The following is a 20,182-nucleotide window of genomic DNA, read 5'->3' as shown; positions in this document are numbered from 1 at the left end:
AGGGACCAGAACCTCAGAACTGTCTCCTCCTGGCAACCTGGAGATCAGGAGCTTGAGCTAGTGAGAAAGGCTGCTTCTTTCTTACTCATGAACTTTGCATTTATGCTTACCAGATGCTCAGCTTCTACAGAACCAATGGATGTTCCCACGAAACCATTTTACAATCTAGTTAAATTCTTAAAAAACACAGGAATGAGTTCAAAACCTTTAGCTTGAAACAGGCTTTGAACCTCTGTCTCTGGCTTTCTGGACAAATACTCTATCCATTAGGCAATTATGGAAAAAGTGAACTGTTCCTCTTCCCTCTTTTGAGCTGAATTAAAAGCCACCAATTACCTACCACCCCCGACTTCCCCAACATTACATACTGAAACAAATCAGGCAGGGATCTCTTTCATTCACTATCCTGTACTTCAGCAGCCAGAGTGCTTCATGTTGTTTGAACTTTAGCTTCTTGAGAAAGATTCTTAAAAATAACATTCTTTACAATCACTGTCACTGAATAATTTCTACCAGTCCTGACCATGTCGGCTTAATCACTCAGGAATGACTACAATTCAATCCAAAGACAATAGTATGAACTATTTTCCAAGATTTCCACAACCAAATTAATCTAATAAAAAAACCCACAAAAATCTCAAATGTAACACTATGGTCAAGATTTAACACCCTTTGACCAATGCTTTTAAAGACAGTAATATAATATGTAGGGAGAGCAGGCTTTAAAGAGTTCATATTGTTATGGCAGACTGTTTTATTAGAAATAAATTTTGAAGACTTTTGAACCCTTCAGAAGCAAGCAGCTTTCCCAATATATCTGGACTGAGCAGATCACAGGTGGCCTGAAGACTCATATTTGGCAAAATTTGACACAGCCCTCCAAATTACCTTGGCATTATTATGATCCACAACGTGCATTATTATCTGCTACATACAGGAGAACAAAATACATTTTCTAGTATACATCATATTTTGGAAGCACTCAGGATGTGACTGGGATCATTTCAACCTCCTGATATAGCAGATAAGTATTTTTAATTTGCTATAGGATCCCATGTAGTAAAACTATTTCACGAAAAATACATAAAAAGCTGGGTAGCTTTAAATTCTTCATCACTTGAAAGAAGCTTCAGAGGCTGTTTTTTCCTGCTTCCTTCCTTATGTCTTACACTACACATTAAGTATTTGTGCCTTTACATTAAAGTAACCTTTCCCAACCATCTATTAGTAGGAAAAAAAAATTAATTGAAGATCCTTACCCCATATCTCTCAGCTACAATTTCCTCAAAATTTCGTTTCTCTCTCTCAGCCTGCTCCTTCATCCTTTGGTAGGATTTTTGTAACCAACTTAATCCAGCATCTTCTACCACTGTAACTAAAGTAGAAAACAATGAGAAGTTATAGTTTTCTATCTCAGTAGTTATTCCTGTTTAACCTTACTTTGTATGTGACATTCAACCTTCACCTACAGTTAATGTAAAAATTGAAGGGATGCAAAAGAAAAATAGAAAGCATGTAATACTACAATTACATGTTTTTATAAGTTAATGCTGGATATACCTCAGGAACACCACTCATTTAATTCAAGCTTCTCCATTTTATCACAGAACACAACAAGCAGTTTCTAAGACAGGAGTGGCAAATGAGAAGTTGTGGAATTTTTTTTATGAAATTAAAGAACCTTCCCATTGTTTCCACTTCCTGTGTCCATACTTTGGCATACCCCTTACATACAAACAAGTGCATTCCCTTTCTCAGAAAATTAATGAGTAACCCATTGCTTTCCATTTGAGAAGAGGTGTTCACATTCAGGACACATACTCACTGATGCCTGTCATCTTTTGATCTCTGTGACCCCTAAAACTGGGCATGAGGCTAATGGTTTGCAGGACAGAATGTCCACAGGGAAAGGCTCCCAAAGAGAAATGCCAGGGACTCTACTGTTCCCTGTTGACAGATAAAATGACCCTTCTTATCACATAATAAATGTTTCATGACATTACAAAAAACGTTTTTCTAACTGCTCATGCTGGAAATAGGCAGGATAACCCTAGGGTAAGGAAAGAACTGCAAAGGTTACAGAAATAACATTTTTCATAAACTGTATCTGTAATGTACTTCATTTTAATGTGACTCAGACTTCTGTGGTTGAATATTTTAAAACTGTAATTTGTTTAATGGAATGAAAGGAACCAAATGAGATGACAACAATTTATCTTGTCTCAGTTAAATCATGCTTTCTTTTAATTAGTTCAAAATGGAGAATTTCTGTAAAGATACTGAAGGTCAAACCACTCAAAATTAAAACCAATGAAGATAAATTCTGCAAAACAACATACTATGATATTAACCCAATATTCACTACAGAATTTTCATCCAACTTTTATTGTATTACATGTTATTCATAATCCCTTTACATCAATGTTAGTAGTAACTTTTTAGCTACACAGAGACCAGAAACTGCAGACAGAAATTTAAGATTATTACTAAAAGTTGCTGTTTACCTTTCTTAACTGAAGCTGCTTCATCCTTCTCTGGTGGCAAACCTGTACCACCATCTTTCCAATAGGGATTGAGTTCTCTCTGAGACAGCATGGCCTAAAACAGAAATAATTTTAAAGTGTGCATAGCATACGGTTTGTATTTTTTAGAATATTTGATAATTTTTGTGAAACTTGTGTGGGAATAGAACAGCTTGCTCATAACTTATGCTATCTAATGACAGGTAGAAATAAACATAACTCTCCATTTGGAGCCAAAGCGCTCAAACATGTGCTTAATTGGCACCCTTATTACACAGAAGCAGGTTTACTGTTTGACTTCTTTGCCAGCATAGCAGCTATGTGCACTTGCGTCTGAAGCACTGCTGTTATAGAGGCTCTTCATTTTACCTCAAGTTACCCTCAAACTCTCAAACTAGATCATCTATTATGATTCTGTCAATTGACTTCTCTGGAAGCAGGCAAGGAAGTCCACTGAAGAAAAGGGTTGATTAGGTATTCCAGCACTGACAAAATTTTGAATTTGTCTATGTTGTATCATCATCACTACGACTGGCACGCTCTATGCAGTTGTTGTATACATTGTTTTGGGTATCAAAGAAAGGACAGACATTCTGGTGTAGAAAACATAAAACTATATATCTGAATGGAAAGCAAGCGGTTGGGTGGGAAAGTCTATAAAAATCATATTCTTCCAGGATCAAGAATACATATAAATTGTCACAAAACTATATAATACATGCTAACATTCTGGTGATTTAAGATCTCCACACTAAGTTGTCCTTCAACAGTTCAGAAAAAATGTTCAGCAAAAAATTATGTGAGGAAAAACCAAAGAGATTCATCCTTTCTCAAAAAACAATAACCAAAGCACCAGATACTACACATGAACAGCGCTCCAAGTCAGCCTGTTCCTAGTCACAACACAACTAACTGGGAAATCTAACAGCAACAAATGGCCTACTGTGAGATGTGAGGACAAGTAAATATTAGATAGTGATCAGCCACTATGTTTTCAGACCAGACTACATTGCATTTAAGGAGCTGAATGAACAAATGAAGCAGCCAGCAACTGTATGTAAATAGAACTAATTTAATGACAGCAACCTTTTCCCTAGCCAAACCCTGATCCACGCATGTGTTCATGCACAACTGCAGCATGAAAGGCACAGCAATTCCTCTGAACTCTTTCTTCAGGAAAAAAGTTGATACATTAATTCCTCCTACCTGCTCCATTTCTTGAGCTTTTTGTCGTTCCAGTATTTTTTCTTTGTGTCTTTCACCTTTGACAGCTGCTACTGACGTGGTTTTCAATGACATGAAGTCTAAATTCATCCATTCTTCTCTCTTTAAAATAAACACAAAGAATCAGTGTTCGTACTTCCAACAAAAGCATGGCTTAGGTACAAATCAAACTAGTGCAATTACTGACAAAAGCTACTTAAAATAAAAAGTATAGGTTTTACAAACACATATTAAATACTTTAATGCAAAGCAAATATGATTTTAAGAATGCCAATCTTTCAATTTTTTATATTCACTTATACAAATAAATTTTGTAAATGTCTTTCTGTAATTTGAAATACATCTTCCAATATATTTAAGAAACTAGAAAACACATGAATCATATAGACTGCTTATTGTTTGCTGAAATGAATACTGTACATCCAGACCAATTCCTTTTCATCTTGCTAATTCTGTCTTGATGACCTCTTACATCTCTTCTAGGGTATAAGAAATCCGCACTCACTAACTGAGCATAGTTCATACATCAGGTATCTAGGCACCAACCACACCCTCAAATTAAACAGTTACACATCTAAACTCTGTGAACTGTACCCACAATAACAGGTAGAAAGCTGCATTTACAAAACCTAAGATGGACCAAAGACATTTCAAAAATGAGGACTACTCTCTAAAGAAGAGCAGCATATAAAAGCCTAGATATACCTCCTACCTTTATACACACAAAACCTGAAGCCTCAAAAGAAAGCAGTGACATAGACATTATAAACAACTACTGTGCAAAAACAAGTATTCAGAGCACTTCTGTAGATAGCATAGCAACCAAAATAACAAGATTACACCTATTTTGAAATATATCTTTGCAGAAGAGTCTTCACATCTTCAGTATGGTTCAAGTCTTGAGTTGTCAATCTGAATAGGCGCTATATGTCACACTTCTTCTGTTATTTAAAAATTTTATTAGGCAAGACACCAGAGTTCGAGAGGTGAAACACAACATTCCACTACTCAGATCCCCCTCTAAGAAAGAGAAGAAACTGAAAAATAATCCATCTTCAAGTGACTCAATAGCACCTATGCCTACATTAGCAAGCAATGTAGATCAACAGAAGTGGATGGGCATAGGACCTCTGGAGGGCATCTCGTCCAACTCCCCTGCTCAAGCAGGGCCACCTAGAGCCAGCTTCCTAGGACCATGTCCACATGGCATGTAAATATTTCCAACAATGGAGATTCCACAACCTCTCCAGGCAACCTGCGCCAGTGCCTGGTCACTCTCACAGTAAAACACAGTTTCCTGATATTCAGACAGAAACTCCTGTATTTCAGTTTGTGCCCACTGCCTCTGGTCCTGTCCCTGGGCACCACTGAAAAGAGCCTGATTCTGCATTCTATATAGGCTTTAGATCTGCAATTTAGAGTTCTTTGTTTCTGGTTTGTTGGTTTTTTTTTCTTTTTTCAAATTCAGCACTCTGGACTAGTCCAAGAGTCCTCCCACGCAGCACCTTAGGTGCACTTTGAGAATGTACCTTCTAATTTAGTGTAATCCAACAGGAAATGGATTTACATGATCCAAGACTTCTTCATAATGTAAGTCAAAATTTAAAAAACTAGGGATGACCAGGAAATTCCTTTCAAAAGCACACTCTTATTCCAAAAACAGACTCAACCAGGGTGCACATTATACAAGAAATTCTTGGGGGAAAAAAATGGTTTTGCAGTATAAATTATCATGACATACATATTTCACTAATTTATACTTTTCCAAGAAGTTACATACGATTCAGCGATCCTTTTTATTTCTCTTAACAAAATGCACAAATTCAGAATGAGAAACAGGGACTTTTTTCAGGAGTGAAATTAGACAATTAAAAAATCATAATTTCACACAACTGAGGATGATATGTGACTACAGCTATGTTACTAAAATCACAGCAGTTCATTTCAGAATGACTCAATTTTCCAGAATAAACACTGCTTACTGGGCATAGAATTCACCTACAAAGATCAAAAGAGGCACTGATTCCATAAATATTGTGGCTGAAAAGTTCTACAGCTCTCTTCCTTATATCAGTTCAAGCACCACAGAAGCAAAAACTCATTCAACTGTAGAACAGCCACCAAAATTATGCAGCAAAAATAACGTGTCTAGTCAAGTTGTTTAAGTTGACCTCTCCAAGAAAATCAAGCTAAGTTGCTAGAACATCAAAGTATGATGAAAGGAATTGGTGCTAGGCAACTTTAAGCGTAGTGCCTCATTAAATACTAAACAACTGTTAGGTAGAGAAGTCTTCCAATGAATGAAATGTAACATTTACCTAACTAAACAAAGACATTTGTCTGTAAAATAGGTTTTGTTCAACACATTGCAAAAGAACTGTCAAGAAACCTAAACACGTTTCCCATTTGGTCATGCTGAATTTATTTCTGGAGTAGTTATCAGACTGCTTACCTGCAGGGAGGGTTCTTTCACAGCATCTGATTGCTTGGTGACCTTCCAAGCCTTTTCTGTGTTATCCGACTGTGACACATTTGACTCAACCCATTCAACTGAAGAATCCTAAAAAAAGAATTTAATGTAAAGAATAACAATAACACCTTAACTTACTATTACACATTGATAAAATACAATACTTATTAAGTATATTGATAATCCAAATTGATGCTGATTGCTGATGCATTATTAATATATTACTGTTTATTATCTAAAAATATTGACAATAAAAGTAGAATATTGATATTCCCATAGGAGATTGTTCCTTCATGATCAAAACATTCCACCATGCTTCATGAGTAGATCACAGCACGTAACACAAGTTCATACTGGCAGTGTATTAGCACAACACTGCTAAAGTGAAAACTGTCAGAATAAAAACAAAACAAAACCCAATTGTTCTTATGGCATTACAAAAACAAAACTTAAAAATCTAAATTATGTTTAGATTAAAGTATGTTTTACATTTAAAAAGTTAAATCAGTAACACAGTACAATATAGAGCACTGCACGTGCTATCTCCTCCTATTCTCATATCCGACTTCCTACACTTGCACTTGCAAACAGTGCACTGAGATTTTACACTCAAAGCAAATAGGACTCCATTGAACAGAGTTTCTTTGCTATTTACATGAACCTGTCGTGGGAATACAGACTTTGGATCAATGGTATCAGCCAGGACTGTGCTGTATCCTGGGACTCCCTGATGCCATCTGAGAGGTTTCGATGACTCCCACAGGAAACGTGGGACATTTGTGCCTTAGGACACTTCCCACAATGAAAAGTATAGTTCACTTCTGCTACCAATCCCTGGAAAATAAATCTCATCATACTGCATGTTCCTTCACTCAATAAAAGAGAATCTCTGAAAAGAAAAAAAAGCACAGTGATACCTGACTTGCACCAAAATGCTGGGAGAATGTTTCACACAATGTTCCCAGAGAGCAGCCAGATTTCTAATGCAGCCTCTGTACTGTTTTGACAGAGTGTCCCTCAGTGTGAAGGCATCTGTCTACAGATCCAAATGCACAAGTTTGAGCCTCCCTTCAGACTCACGTACAACTCCCATGTTGTTGGGAGTTTACATGGCTGAAGATCCAAAAAGGCAGCAGTAACTCATGCTTAAAATCAAAGTAAAGTATGTGCAATTTTAGACACATCATTCTATCATACACCACTGACTACTGGAAATCTATTAATTTTTCCAGTCTGTCCTAGAATGAGGATTTTTTTCCATTTCTCTCTGCTGAAAATCTATAAATCCCTTAGGTCTTACCAAGTCAATTCAACATTATAAAATTCACAAGCACTCACATAAATTCATTAAAGGCTTGGTATATTAAAAAGATAAACTTTGCTACAGTTTTTCCCAACAGAAAAGTGTAAGAATGAGTCTTAATTTTACTAACCATGTGTACCCACACACATTAAAATGATGCAGATTTTAAAATTGTCATCTGAAGCATTTCAAAGTTTCTTACTTACCGAAGAACTATCAAGTAAGTCATCCTTCTTTTCAGATTTTTGTTTCTTATTTTTCTTCTTCTTAGATTTTTTTGAATGCTTATCTTTTTTCTTCTTTTTCTGCACAGAATGTTCCTAGAAATAAATGTTTGTAAATGAGATCTAGCAAATCAAACCACCCACATACAAAAAAAAAAAAAAACACAATCACAATCTACTTTCAAAGCCACATTGAAAAAGGTAAAACGCACACAGCTGGACATAGCTACTTTTTACTTCTACTACCCTCTCTTTCTTCTGTTGAGGGGGAGGGCATGCCTGACATGCATAATCGACTTTTCTTCCCCCTCTCAATACCTTTTTCACTGAAACTAAGGCACTGTAACTACACATAGAGTATCTTCTCCAACACATTAATTTCAATCAAATCTATTTTCTTGGGAATCCCTGCATCATCAATACACATCTGTCTTTTGTTTAAATACCTGCACAGATTTCTACATTGATACTAAAGGATGCAATATTCAGTGGTTCCATTTAGTTTTCTCCTGTGAATGAGCACAAACGGGATGGCTACAAAGACTTTTCTTCCCATAGGACTATTCTTGTCTGGCAGTGCTTGCTCTTCTGCATTCGGCAGAAATTAAAGCTGGAATTGAATGACAGAAATTTTTCCTCTTTGGGAGTAAAAAAAAAAAAAAAAAAAACAAAAACCTTTAAAAAAGCTAACAGTGAAGAATAAAGATTTCAGAAACTGGGAGGTTTTTAAAGATCATCTTAAAGCCCTCAAAGCCTGCTGTTCGTACGAGCATGCATTTCCGTCACCTTTTCCAGTTGTTCCACACGTTTGTTCACATCGGCAAGCATCCACGTATCTTCACCTCGTAGTTGCTTTAGCAGCTCACGCCTCTGCTCCTTCTCATAACTACTTTTGGCCTAAGACGAACAGAGAAGAAAAATATGCAGGCTGAGTTCAGTAGCATTTACTCACAGCCACACCTTTGTAACCACACACAATGTTGAGAATTGTGCTTGAGAACGTTCCTTTTTAGAGGATTGCAATAAAAATATTTTTGGATTACACGTTAAAGGGGAAATCCAGCTAAAACATACTACGCACCCCCATTCCTCAAGCTACAGCTTTGCAGCTCCTCTAGCACTCATTTCATCCTGTCATCCTAAATAAGAGTGACACGGAGACAGTCAACTTCCATTCTTTATTCTGACAAGTCTTCTATTCTTACAATCTTCATTAACTGCACAGGATATGATATAGTGGACTTCTGATTTTCTATTTCAAAAAATCCTCTGGGCAATTACACCATTGCAAAACACGGTGCTCTGTCTATTAATTTGAGAAGTTAGCAAGCCTATCTTTGTGCATATTCAACTTCAGAAATATCTCAGCAACGTGCAAAACTTAGAACTGCAGAAGTCCATACTCTCAAGGAGTATACAACATCTGTGCTCAACCAAAGTACCCTTTTAAACCTTCATCATCTATTTTCTTAGAAGACGCAGGCGACAAACTTTCTAAGGCACTTAAATGCAAGTACAGCCAGGCTGCTACACAGACTTCTTAATTTTAAAAGAAGGGACTTTGCCAAACCAAAAAAAAAAAAAAAGTTTAAGTCAAGTTGAATAAAGATGCCAAGACTGAAACTTCCATAGCTAGAATGAAGCTGCCAGTCAAAAAGTGTGAATGCTATATCTTAAAATTCAAAAGGCATAAAGAAAGAATGAGTTAAGAGCACATTGAGACATTTGTTACAATATCAAAACAGTTTTCCAGTTTGTAAATAAACAGAACAACAAAAAGGTAAGTAGGACTACAATTAAGTGAGAGTGAAATAGCTGTTAAGCATAACATAGGGTCACCAAAACCACCCAGGACTCAAAAAAATACAGGAATGTTTCCTGCTACATCTACATGATCCAGAGAGCTCACTGTCTAACCCTGCCCACCCCAGGACATTGGTCCATCTGGGACAACACTCCTGAAAGTTCATGTGGAAATTGCTGACTGCTATTTTCTGTTCCAGTCCGTACAGACAATGATGGCCCTTCTGTCTTAAAAATATATTCATCTGACTAAAATAAAGTAGCTAAGCATGCTACATTCATGGATAAGTGAAAGCTAATAACCTCAGCCATGCAACTCAGAAAATGTCTACAAGCCACACATACACAAAACCCAAGCTTATAAGTGGAGAGAGATGAAACAGCAGAGATAAAGGGAATTTTACTACAGTTCTAGATGGGAAAAACACAAATGGCTCCAGACTTGTTTGGTCTACAAGTATCATGAAACATGCTGCCAGGATCTGGACTGCGAAAAGGATAGGCTTGCCACATACTCCGTGTCACTTTTGGTTGAGAAAGACCTGCAGCTGGAGTTCACAGCTCCCTCCCACCCCTTCAGCAGCTCTTGGGCATACAGATCTATAAACAACTCAGATGAAGGTCAACCAAGATCAGCTTGTCAACATGTCTTCGATTAATACTCTTTGCCTGTCTAGGAAGATTTGGCCTCTTATCCTCCTCTATAATAGCAGGTATATTTTAAATAAAATTACTACTTCCTTCATGTTACCAAAGTTACAAATATACATCGCATAAAATGAAGTTAACATTATAAATAAGGCACAAAAGGAGCTTTTATACCTTTTATTAGATCTAAGAATAAACAGAAAAAAACACATGCAAGCATTGAGTTAATTGAGATACACAATCCTAATAAAGGAGGTGGATCATCGTTTTGGCTGAAGTACACAAATACATATTCAGAACACAGAATGACTAGAAATCATCATCAAACTGCATACTGTTGTCTCCTGAATACTAAATGAAACAGAATTGGGCAAGATTAATCTGTAGTGGCAATACCAGTAGACTATTAAAAAGAGAGAAACAGACACAAAAGCATCAGGTCAAAGTTTGTTTCTTCTTAGACAAAGGTACAAAATATAGAAGATTCTTAACAATATCCATGTGTAAAATTAAAAAAAAAAAAAGAGAAAACTGCCTAGAGATATAAAATTATGAAAGAAGTTTTATTTTCATCTAAATTATCATTTTAACATGAGACTAGAAAGTTAGCAGCAACACTCTCTGATCCTTTCTACTTCTAAAAACAATCCAGCTCCCTCCTCCATCAACCTACAATATTCATTTTTATTGTTGTGAATTGTTTCCCCTCATGCAAGCACACTCCCTCCAATTATTTCAAGTGGTCAGGAGGAGGAATATCTTACCTTTCTATTCTACTTGTTTTTTATAATGACGCAGGGCTTACTAGCATCTAACTAGTTTTTCTCCCTTTTCTACATTTTATAATTAAGTCCCCATCAGACTTACCATTCTGTGCTATGAAGGCCAACTCTAATACTTTCACATCTCTCAACCCACAGGAGTTAAAGTATTTAATTCACATTAAAGTTCATTAATACTGCATGGTACCACAAAAATATCCAAAAATTTATCCTTTCCCCTTTACAGATGAGTACTTAAGATTAGGTACATTTTAGTCCCCCAGTGCAATATTTTAAAGTTTTTTTTCTCCACAAATAGAGGATGCTACATTTCTGAAGTACCTCTATTTCAAAGTAACGCTACACAGAGGAGCATTACAAGCAATAACCTGTCAAGAAGGGTAACTGTCATGCTGCATTACTGAGTTCTGCAACACCTTAATAAAGTTGCTCAGAGTCTCCTTTGCAACAAGCACGAGGTGAACCATAATGCTGGCAAGGCACTCTGAAAGGTCTGTTGGTAAAGTGCTATAAAAAACAATAATTACTCTACAGCACTATGTTAGCCAAGGTGAACAGAGCCAAACTTTGTAGTCTTGGATTTCACATCTGAATGAGGAAGGAAACCAAGCTCAGGGAAAGTGCTTTCTGGTGTTCATTAGGCAGGTCATTAAGGCCAGCCTGCATAGTTGCTGACAACACTATGTGCTAAATGAAGAACAAAACTTGCTCCAAATAGCCTGTAATACACTGCAGACACAAACACCAAAACCTGTAAAAATTACACCGTGCCACCCCAGGAGGAAGCAGAAAAGATCAGTGTCACTGCCAATGGCCAAGGTCTAGGCTGCCCAATAAATGAAGGTTGTTACATAACAGCCCCCCAAAGATGTCCAGAAGTAGACATGCGTGACCTAGGGATGGAGGCTAAAACACTCCCTCCCCAGCCCACCAATGCTCTTTCCTGACCCCAACTCTATGTACCATTTCAGCTCCCACCAAGGCCAGAGACAATTTTCCATACCACTACAGAGACCATGCAATTTCCCGTCCTTAACTCTGGTCAACCTCTAGCTCTTCAGATGATAATCATCACCATTTAAAAGCCAACTTCTCCATCCAAATGAAGAAAAATTCTCTTTTTCTCCAAAAAGCAACCAGAAGAAACTCCACAGCACAACACCAGATCAATACAGCATGACAAAAACATCGAACACAGAAAGCAACAGCTAAGCTGCTCTAATGGCCCTCTGGCAAGGTCATCAAGGCTACCATTTTAAGCACAAGGAATGAGGGAAAATTGTGCACTTTGGGGAGGAAGTGAACAGGAGGAAGAAGTGTGGGAAAACTCCTTTTGGCAACAGCTTCCTGTTAGATAAATTCAAAAGACTAATACCTAACTCAGTCCTTCAGACATTAACATAAGGTACTCCAAACCTAAACAATGAGCTTTTATTTCTAATGTCAGGACCACCACCCATCCTATCACACAATCTATTCCATTCAGTTACCAGTTCCGATACTCAGCTGTCAGAAAAGCTGCCTGTCTTACTCTCCCAGCTTCCATCACCCCAAAACTCAGGGAACCTGAACATACCCTTCCTTGCAGTTCTGATGCTCTTATACCAACCAATTCCCTACCTGAATAACAAACTTATTTTCATGAATGCTCAGACTGCTTTTTTATACCCTCAATATTCCAATTATTGTTACATTCACAGAGTTTTCCCAAGGAGGACGGCAGTGGAAAAACAGCTTCCACCTGAACTTGCCAAATCACAAATGAGTCAGAGTGCTGCCTGTACCTCCACCTCCTCCATACACAACCGTGCCAGTTGGAAACGTCACTGCTCTTTGTCATTTTCGCCTGCCAAAAGGCACAGAAGACATGTCACTGAAACAACCATCACTTAAATCATTTAAGCTTCTTGTGATTAATAATCATTATAGAACAGTCAGACATGACTTAAAAATCAAACTCTAGGTGATGTCAACCTTCAGGCAGAAACACGTGGGAGTCAGTAACTGTTGCTGCTGGTACAGCTGCAGACACAACAGACAAACAGATGCAGAGCAGTAGCTACTACTGCTAGGAAACTGTAGGCAGATACTTCAGGTTAATGTAGGACCTCTCCACTTTGGTGGCAGGGCGAGCTCTAGAGGAAGGACTTACAGAATATAACAATGAAGAAATCTGTCTTCATCGCTCGCCTTCTGGAATGACCTGTCTGTTAAACGAAAGATGTTACTTTCAAAAACGCCTACAGAGGTGCTTTGTCAAAGTGTGAAAACCTTTTGTGAAAAGGCAGCACTTCTCAGTGCTGTTACTCTCTTAATATCACTCTAAGATTTAAGTGAGTATAGTAATACTGACACACTTATTTCCTTCCACAGAGAGTGAGTGATGTAACATTTCATAAAGGATTTAAAAGGGAAAGAACAAAGAAGAGGTGCTTAGCATTACAGCACAGAAGCAACTTCCAACAAATAACAGCTCTATAAGTCCTAACAGTGATATGTTTTACTATTAATTTCTGTCGAAGGAGCAATTTCTGTAATTTTCCACTGAAAACCGAAATGTAAAATACCACCAAAGCATTCCATCACCTCAGTGATAAAATACCACCTCAGCATTCCATCACTGCAACAACCCAAGGGTAAGCTTTTATGAGGAAATACCTGACCGAACTTCACCGGGAAAACCTGCTCATTTCACAGTTTGCTTGGAGCCCAAATACAGTGAAGTCAGTGATATTGTTACACACTGAGGTTTTTTTTAAAGTGTAGGCAGTATTTTCAAAGAAAAATGGGTGGTATTTTGGTTCTTCAAAAGAAGTGTAAGTTTATAAACAGCAAAAAACTTGAAATATAAAGCAGCTGCTTCTGTTCAGCCTGTTTTAAAAGTAAAGAAATATATATATTATAATATAAAGAAATTCATTCTACCTCTATAACTGTTTCAAAATCTACTATATATTTACTCTCTTGATTTTTGCAGATATGGAATCTCCAAGAGTGAGCTAATCCCAGATTCTTCTACTGAGCTCGGTGATTTGGAGAGAATTACTTCTGAAGAGACAGTGAAAGTTCTGTCAGACTCCTCCCTGTCCTATCAAGAACCAGAGTTAAGAGCTCCCTTTTACCTTAGCCCCAACCATATACCCTATAGAACAGAAAACAGACTAATAATTTCCAATATTTGATAACTAAAAGCTCCTTAAGGTTAGTTAGCTGGCTGAACATCTCATCTTTCCATAAACAGAACTGCTGAAATACAGTTATTTCTGCAAAGTTCTCAGATTATCAGAAGCAAAGACCTACAGAGCATCCCAAGTGTCTTTCCCAAAGCGAAAAACAGGAGCTTCCAATATAGAAACCACCAAATAACTGTCCTAACTATGTTAGACACATGTGAAAAGTCCGTGCACATCTCTTTTTTTGGTCTTTGCAAGGAAGATGGTCAAAATGCACTAACATAAAGCCTTGCAGTAGCTTTCTCCCAGTTCTGTTCCACCACTATAGCAGCAGGCAGTGTAACCACAATCAAAGTAACCCAAGTAAAGCTGAGAAGTCAATACACTGAAGAGATTAATCCATTCTCATTTACTGATATTATCAGTAACATACATATTTTAATGAACTGATGAACATCTTTAGAAGTTCATAAACTTCAGAAATACTTCACTTTCTTCAAACGAGGACTGGTTTTCCTTCCTCGGTAAGAAGCAGGGAAGCAAATAAACCCTACCAACTAATTTGCCATTTGTAACTTTTTTCCTGCACAAAACTTCAGGCACTGTACCCTCAAGGGAAGGTTAGGTTTTTCTTCATTTTTCTGCTTACTTCTTTTTCTGAATGGACAGAGGAAAACAAAGATTTTAATGCCTGCTCACGATAAAAATGTTTTTAACTTAATTCAAAAGAGAGTTTATTAAGAAAAGCTCAAAACATAAAAGACCAAAAATGGAGTTCAAATTTAGCTAAGTACTGACTACTGCTAGATGTGTGATACTTAATGGGGACAACCTCAATTACTTAAGCTAAATATAAAAGATTTAACCACTTTATCAAATGCTGTTTTAAATAGTACTATGCCACCACATGTCTGAAGTACTAGTACATATTACATAGATATCTATACCCTGCATATATCTCTATATCCTATATATATATATATATATATATATATATATATTAATCTCCAGGCTTTCAAGTTACAGTATCTTTCAATTTAAGGAAGACAGAAATGTTATTCTGACAGCAAAAAGGTGGCAGCAAATCAGTTCCATTCTGAAAAGCAGACAGCAGAGTAGTGACACGGCAACGACGACATCTTCATGCTTCCATGTTACAAAATGCTGAATTGATTTTGCATAGAAATAACAGAGTAGCTACATGAGAAGTCTTGAAAATTTTGCCATGTTACATAGCTTAAAGCTAGGTTAATCAGTCCATAAAAGGGAAGACAAACCATGCAATGAGTTCTAAAAAAAAGAAAAAAGTTTCATTCCTAAACTTCTCTATCACCCAAAATAGGGATAAAGGAAACTTTATGGCCTTCTTTGTCCCACATCAACTTGAAGAGGATAAAATGCTTACAATATGCTTTTGCTAACACATTCTAACACTCTGGTACACAAAGGTGGGGGGAGGGGGGAAAACCACCAACCTTCAACACGTCCACTCCTTACTCCAACTTTGAGTTCTTATTGCAAATAAAATAAATAGTTCAAGGACATACATATGACGATGAACACAGCAATTCCACAGGCAACAGCAATGAAAGACATCTGATCATTAATGCACGTTTCAGTGCTACCCAATGCACCCAAAAGAATCCCTGAAAGTCCCAGAGTCTGACTTAGCTTTAGGTTGCTCGGAAGTGGAAGGATAACAGCATGGAAAGATCACACAGCCTCTGCAATGTGCACTTTCAGTAAGAAGCTGAAAAGTCATATTGCAAAAGTTTTGCAACGGCCATATAGGGATCAAGCACCTCCAATGGTTAAATCTTGTAGAAAACCATGTGATGATCTCAAGACCCTTTCCTACACTCCACCAAAAAAAAAAGGACTTGTAAAACCATAGTGCCTAGAATTTCACAAATTATACTCCATCCTGCTGCCCTGAATGGAATTTCTCAGTGCTCTGTCATTCTCAGAACTGAGAATCTAAGCTAGTATCCCAACAGGAAAATGTCTGGCAATGGCCAGGGAAGCTGAGAAAAATGGATACAGGGCTAAGCTCAAAGTGAGACATCTCCAAAATATTTCTGTATCCTCCAGCCATTTGAGGCTTAGAAACTTTTCAATCAATAACTTCCAACAAATATTTTTTATTCTTGTCTGGATAGAAGTGAAGTGGGAGTATTTGCAACACGCTATACAAGAGGCCCTATAAATTGTCTGTGTGTCATCCAAATGTTCATTTCTTTTGTCTGCTCTGAGCTGGCTACCTGCAAATCCCTTAATACAACTTAGTTTCTGTGTTAAAAGAAACAGCAGACAGCAATTCTCTATTCCCTTCTCCATATCACTTATGATTTGACAGAACTCTCTCATATTACCTTTTTTCAGACTATTTTTCCTCATATCAAAATCTTTAATCTTGGACAGTGTGTACCAAGATCATCTCCGACACCTTTCACCTTCTCCAAGTCTGTTCAGTTCTGCTTGAGATACTGGGACCAGGACTGCATACGCTGTTTGGTATTACACAGAAATCAGTAATATGTCTGTGTAACCATTTCTTCTGTTCTTTTCCTTTCCCTGTAACTTCTAATACTTTACTAGCTTTTGTCTGAGCAACAATGTAGCATCTTTACAGAGCTACTTATTCCCCAGTTATTAGTCTTGAGTGGTAAAAGTCAACTCTGAGCCCACTGTTACATACAGAAAATTAGAGTTGCCTTCCTCCAGAAAATTAGGGTTGCATATTTGGTTTTATTTAGTATTGCGCAAAAGTTCCAGATATGTTTTTAAGATTTTCATCTAGGAGTAATTTGTATTCATGGCATTTTAAAAACATGTTGAACAACACAATGATGGTCTGTTTCTTGTTCAAATCAAAGCAAAAAAAAAAAAAAAAATCAGTTTTTCTAATATTCTTAACAAGGCCTATGAGCAGGATCTAAACCTACAAGATTGTATCAATACTTAGAGCTAGGACCTATGAAGCTACATCACCATCAGAGACCTCTTGAGAGACATCCTAACAGTGAGAAGCACAGCCCCTACGCTCAAGATACCACGCTTTCTAGTACCAACTCAAACTCTGCCAAACCAACCTTCGCTCCTTTTCTCTCCACAGCCTCTGTATGAGCAAGCACTCTCATCCCCGACTTCAACCTTTTCTCTGTGAGCGTAGCTTCGGCTCATTGCTGTAGCGTTTCTCCAACACTACTGCAACCAAACTTCATTTCTCAGCCTTACTGCCTCCCTGAATTGAGACTTACCTAAACACAACGAGAGGTTAAATATAAATTTGTTACCTTTTCCACAGATCGCAGCATACTTAATACCACAATCCAGTTACTATAAAAACATCACAAAGGTGTTTAATGCTACATCTCTTATTTTAACAGTATTTTAGAGATACAAAAAAAAAAAAAGTAAAATCATCCACAGATGTTTGCAAAGAATAAGTTATACCAAAATTTCTAAACAACACCCTCACAGAACACTTTTACTTCATGTTAAGGTACTGATGCAAATAGAAGCAAACAAGAAAATTGGAAAAATATTATTTAATTAACTACTACAACAATGCCTGACACTCTAAGATGCTTTTAGAAAAAGTAGCCATTTATCGATGTTTTTCAGTCAGGCTGGCAGCCTGTCACAAGTGAGGTGCCCCAGGATCAATACTGGGCCCCACACCGCTCAACACCTTCATAAATGATCTGGATGATGGGACTGAAAACACCCTCACCAAGTTTAACGATGACACCAAACTGGGGGTTCAGGTGGACACGTCAGAAAGGAGAGCAATCTTGGGAAAGCCTGGAAGAACAGGCTAGCAAGAACTATGTGAAGCTTAATAAAGGCAAGTTCAAGGTCCTGCACCTGGGACGACATAACGCAGGAGTCCAGCCCAGGCCTGGATCTGTGTGGCTGGGGAGCAGCCTTGCTGACAGGGAGCTGAGGGTCCTGGTGGTCAACAAGCTGCCCAGGGGTCAGCAGCACGTCGGTGCAGCAACAAAGGCAAATCATCAGATCCTGGGCTGCATCTGTAGGGGCACCACTAGCAGAGGCAGAGAGGTGATCATCCCACTCTACTCAGCACTTTGTCAGACCACACCTAGGGTACTGTGTCCAGTGCTGGCCCCCACATTTCAAGAAAGATGCAAACAAACTGGAGAGGGTCCAAAGGAGAGCCAGAAAAATGACCAAAGGGCTGGAGAACCTGCCCTATAATGAAAGGCTGAAGGATTTCAGTCTTTTCTCCCTGGAGAAGAGACATCTTAAAGGGGATCTCATCACAGTATTCCAGTACTTAAAGGGCAGCTATGAAGAGGGTGAAGTCTCTCTCTTCACAAGACAAGGGGTGGAATCTCCATCAGCTGAGATTTTCAAGACGCAACTGGACAGAACACTAGACAATCTCATCCAGGCTCCCTTTCCCACAAAAGGTTGGGACAGGTGATCCTTCGAGGACCTTCCATCCAGGGCTGTCCTATGATTCTAAGAGAATGGCATTACCCCAGATAGCTTGCTGTACAAGTAGGATAATGGTGTCCTACATAAGTTTCACTTCCAGTTGAGAGTATTTTCTGAACATCCAAGAGGCTGAATTGAGCAAAGCAGCACACTTAAACATATCATACAGCAGTTCAAACAGAGGCTATTCAGACCATTTACCCACTATTTTTTTTTTCTGAAAATATCTTTATCCAGTGCGATTTGATTGCTGCTTACTTTGGCCTTCCATCTCTCAAAAGCCCATCATCACAACCTCATACTTCTTCCATACCCTGTCCTTCTCTTACACGTATTTTTCTTTCCATAGTTATTGCCCGCTCCTTAAATTTCACAACAGGTCATGTCATCTAACTGATGTGCCATTTACTATTTTATCATTCACTTGACCTAAATGTTACAACAACAACCAGCAGCTTACTGCACAAGTACCAAATATGGCATATAAGTGGATTTTTAATAAAATGCATTAGGATTAGCACAGGTCTCAAGGTCACAGCAACTCTACCACAGCATCTGTGAGTGGGAGCTTTCTAATTCTTGGCTAACACTTAACCAAGCAAGTAATACCCTGGCTCCAAAAAAGCAGGCTGTCTCACTTCTGTTCAAGTTATCACTACTCCATGACCGGAGTGTTCTAATGGAAGAATACTGACTGTTTAGGAAACAGCCCAGGAAGACAAGGAGGAGGAGTTGCTTTTTATGTCTTATTGAAGGAACGGCTGAGAGCTGGGACTGTCCAGCCTAGAGAAGGCTGGGGAATGGGAGTGGTGTCATCTTATCAATGCATACGAATACCTGAAGAAAGGCTGTAAAGAACAAGCCAAGCTCTTTCCAGTGGTGTAAGAATAGAATCACATAATAAGTGAAATACCAAGTGGATAATACCACTACAAGCGGGAAAACGCATGAACTCAGGTGGCTGTCACCCAAAATTAAGTCCCCGGTTGCTTTCTGCCACTCCCGGTACAGCAGCTCAGCGACCCTCGGGGCGGAGGGGGCTCTCCCCAGGGCGTCCCCCTCCTCCAGCCGCCGCTGGCGGGCTTGCGGGTGGGAGGCCGCGGCCAGGGCCGCCCTCAGGAGCGCACCGCCCCCGCGCAAGACGAGGCCTCCCCGCGGCCGCCCCAGCACCCGGCCTGGGGGAGGGACGGGGATGAGCGGCCCCTGGGCCGGGCCGGGCCGGGCACCCCACCTGCGCCAGCAGCGCTTCCCGCTCCCGCTGCCGCTGCTCCCTGCGCGCCGCCAAGCTCCGTTCGCTCTCAAACCCGGCCGCCATCGCCAGTCCGCACCGGAAACCAACCGTCGCGCAGCAACCGTACAGCAACCCCGCCGTACGGCGAGACCGTGACACTGTCGTAAACGGCGTCCCTAGCAATGGCGAGCGGGGCGGAGGCGGCGGCTCCCGGCGGGGCTGCGGGGCACAGCGCCCTCCGCGCCGGGCCGGGGCCCCCAGCGCCCTCCCTGGAGCGAAGCGGAGCCCGCCTCCCGTGTAGGGGGTGAGGTGGCAGACCCCGGTCCCTCTGGATGCAG

The 20,182-nt window shown here is 39.1% G+C and overlaps 1 protein-coding gene across 1 annotated transcript in view; it reads right to left on the bottom strand.

The window, feature by feature from the left end:
• CWF19L2 (CWF19 like cell cycle control factor 2) overlaps nucleotides 1-19,961 on the bottom strand; it is an 82,751-nt gene extending 62,790 nt beyond the window's left edge. Inside the window, exons 1-7 of the mRNA XM_086739576.1 lie at nucleotides 19,845-19,961; nucleotides 8,530-8,640; nucleotides 7,726-7,839; nucleotides 6,199-6,306; nucleotides 3,729-3,848; nucleotides 2,505-2,598; nucleotides 1,260-1,375 (exon numbers count right to left, since the gene is read on the bottom strand). Coding sequence (XP_086595702.1) covers nucleotides 1,260-1,375; nucleotides 2,505-2,598; nucleotides 3,729-3,848; nucleotides 6,199-6,306; nucleotides 7,726-7,839; nucleotides 8,530-8,640; nucleotides 19,845-19,928 — 747 coding nt within the window. The 5' untranslated portion in view covers nucleotides 19,929-19,961. The remainder of the gene's footprint in view (nucleotides 1-1,259; nucleotides 1,376-2,504; nucleotides 2,599-3,728; nucleotides 3,849-6,198; nucleotides 6,307-7,725; nucleotides 7,840-8,529; nucleotides 8,641-19,844) is intronic.
• Nucleotides 19,962-20,182: the final 221 nt, after the last annotated feature.

This window comes from Chlamydotis macqueenii, chromosome 1, assembly GCF_036417535.1.
Source record: "Chlamydotis macqueenii isolate bChlMac1 chromosome 1, bChlMac1.mat, whole genome shotgun sequence".
NCBI classification, from domain to species: Eukaryota; Metazoa; Chordata; class Aves; order Otidiformes; family Otididae; genus Chlamydotis; species Chlamydotis macqueenii.
This window is presented reverse-complemented; position numbering and strand designations above follow the sequence as displayed.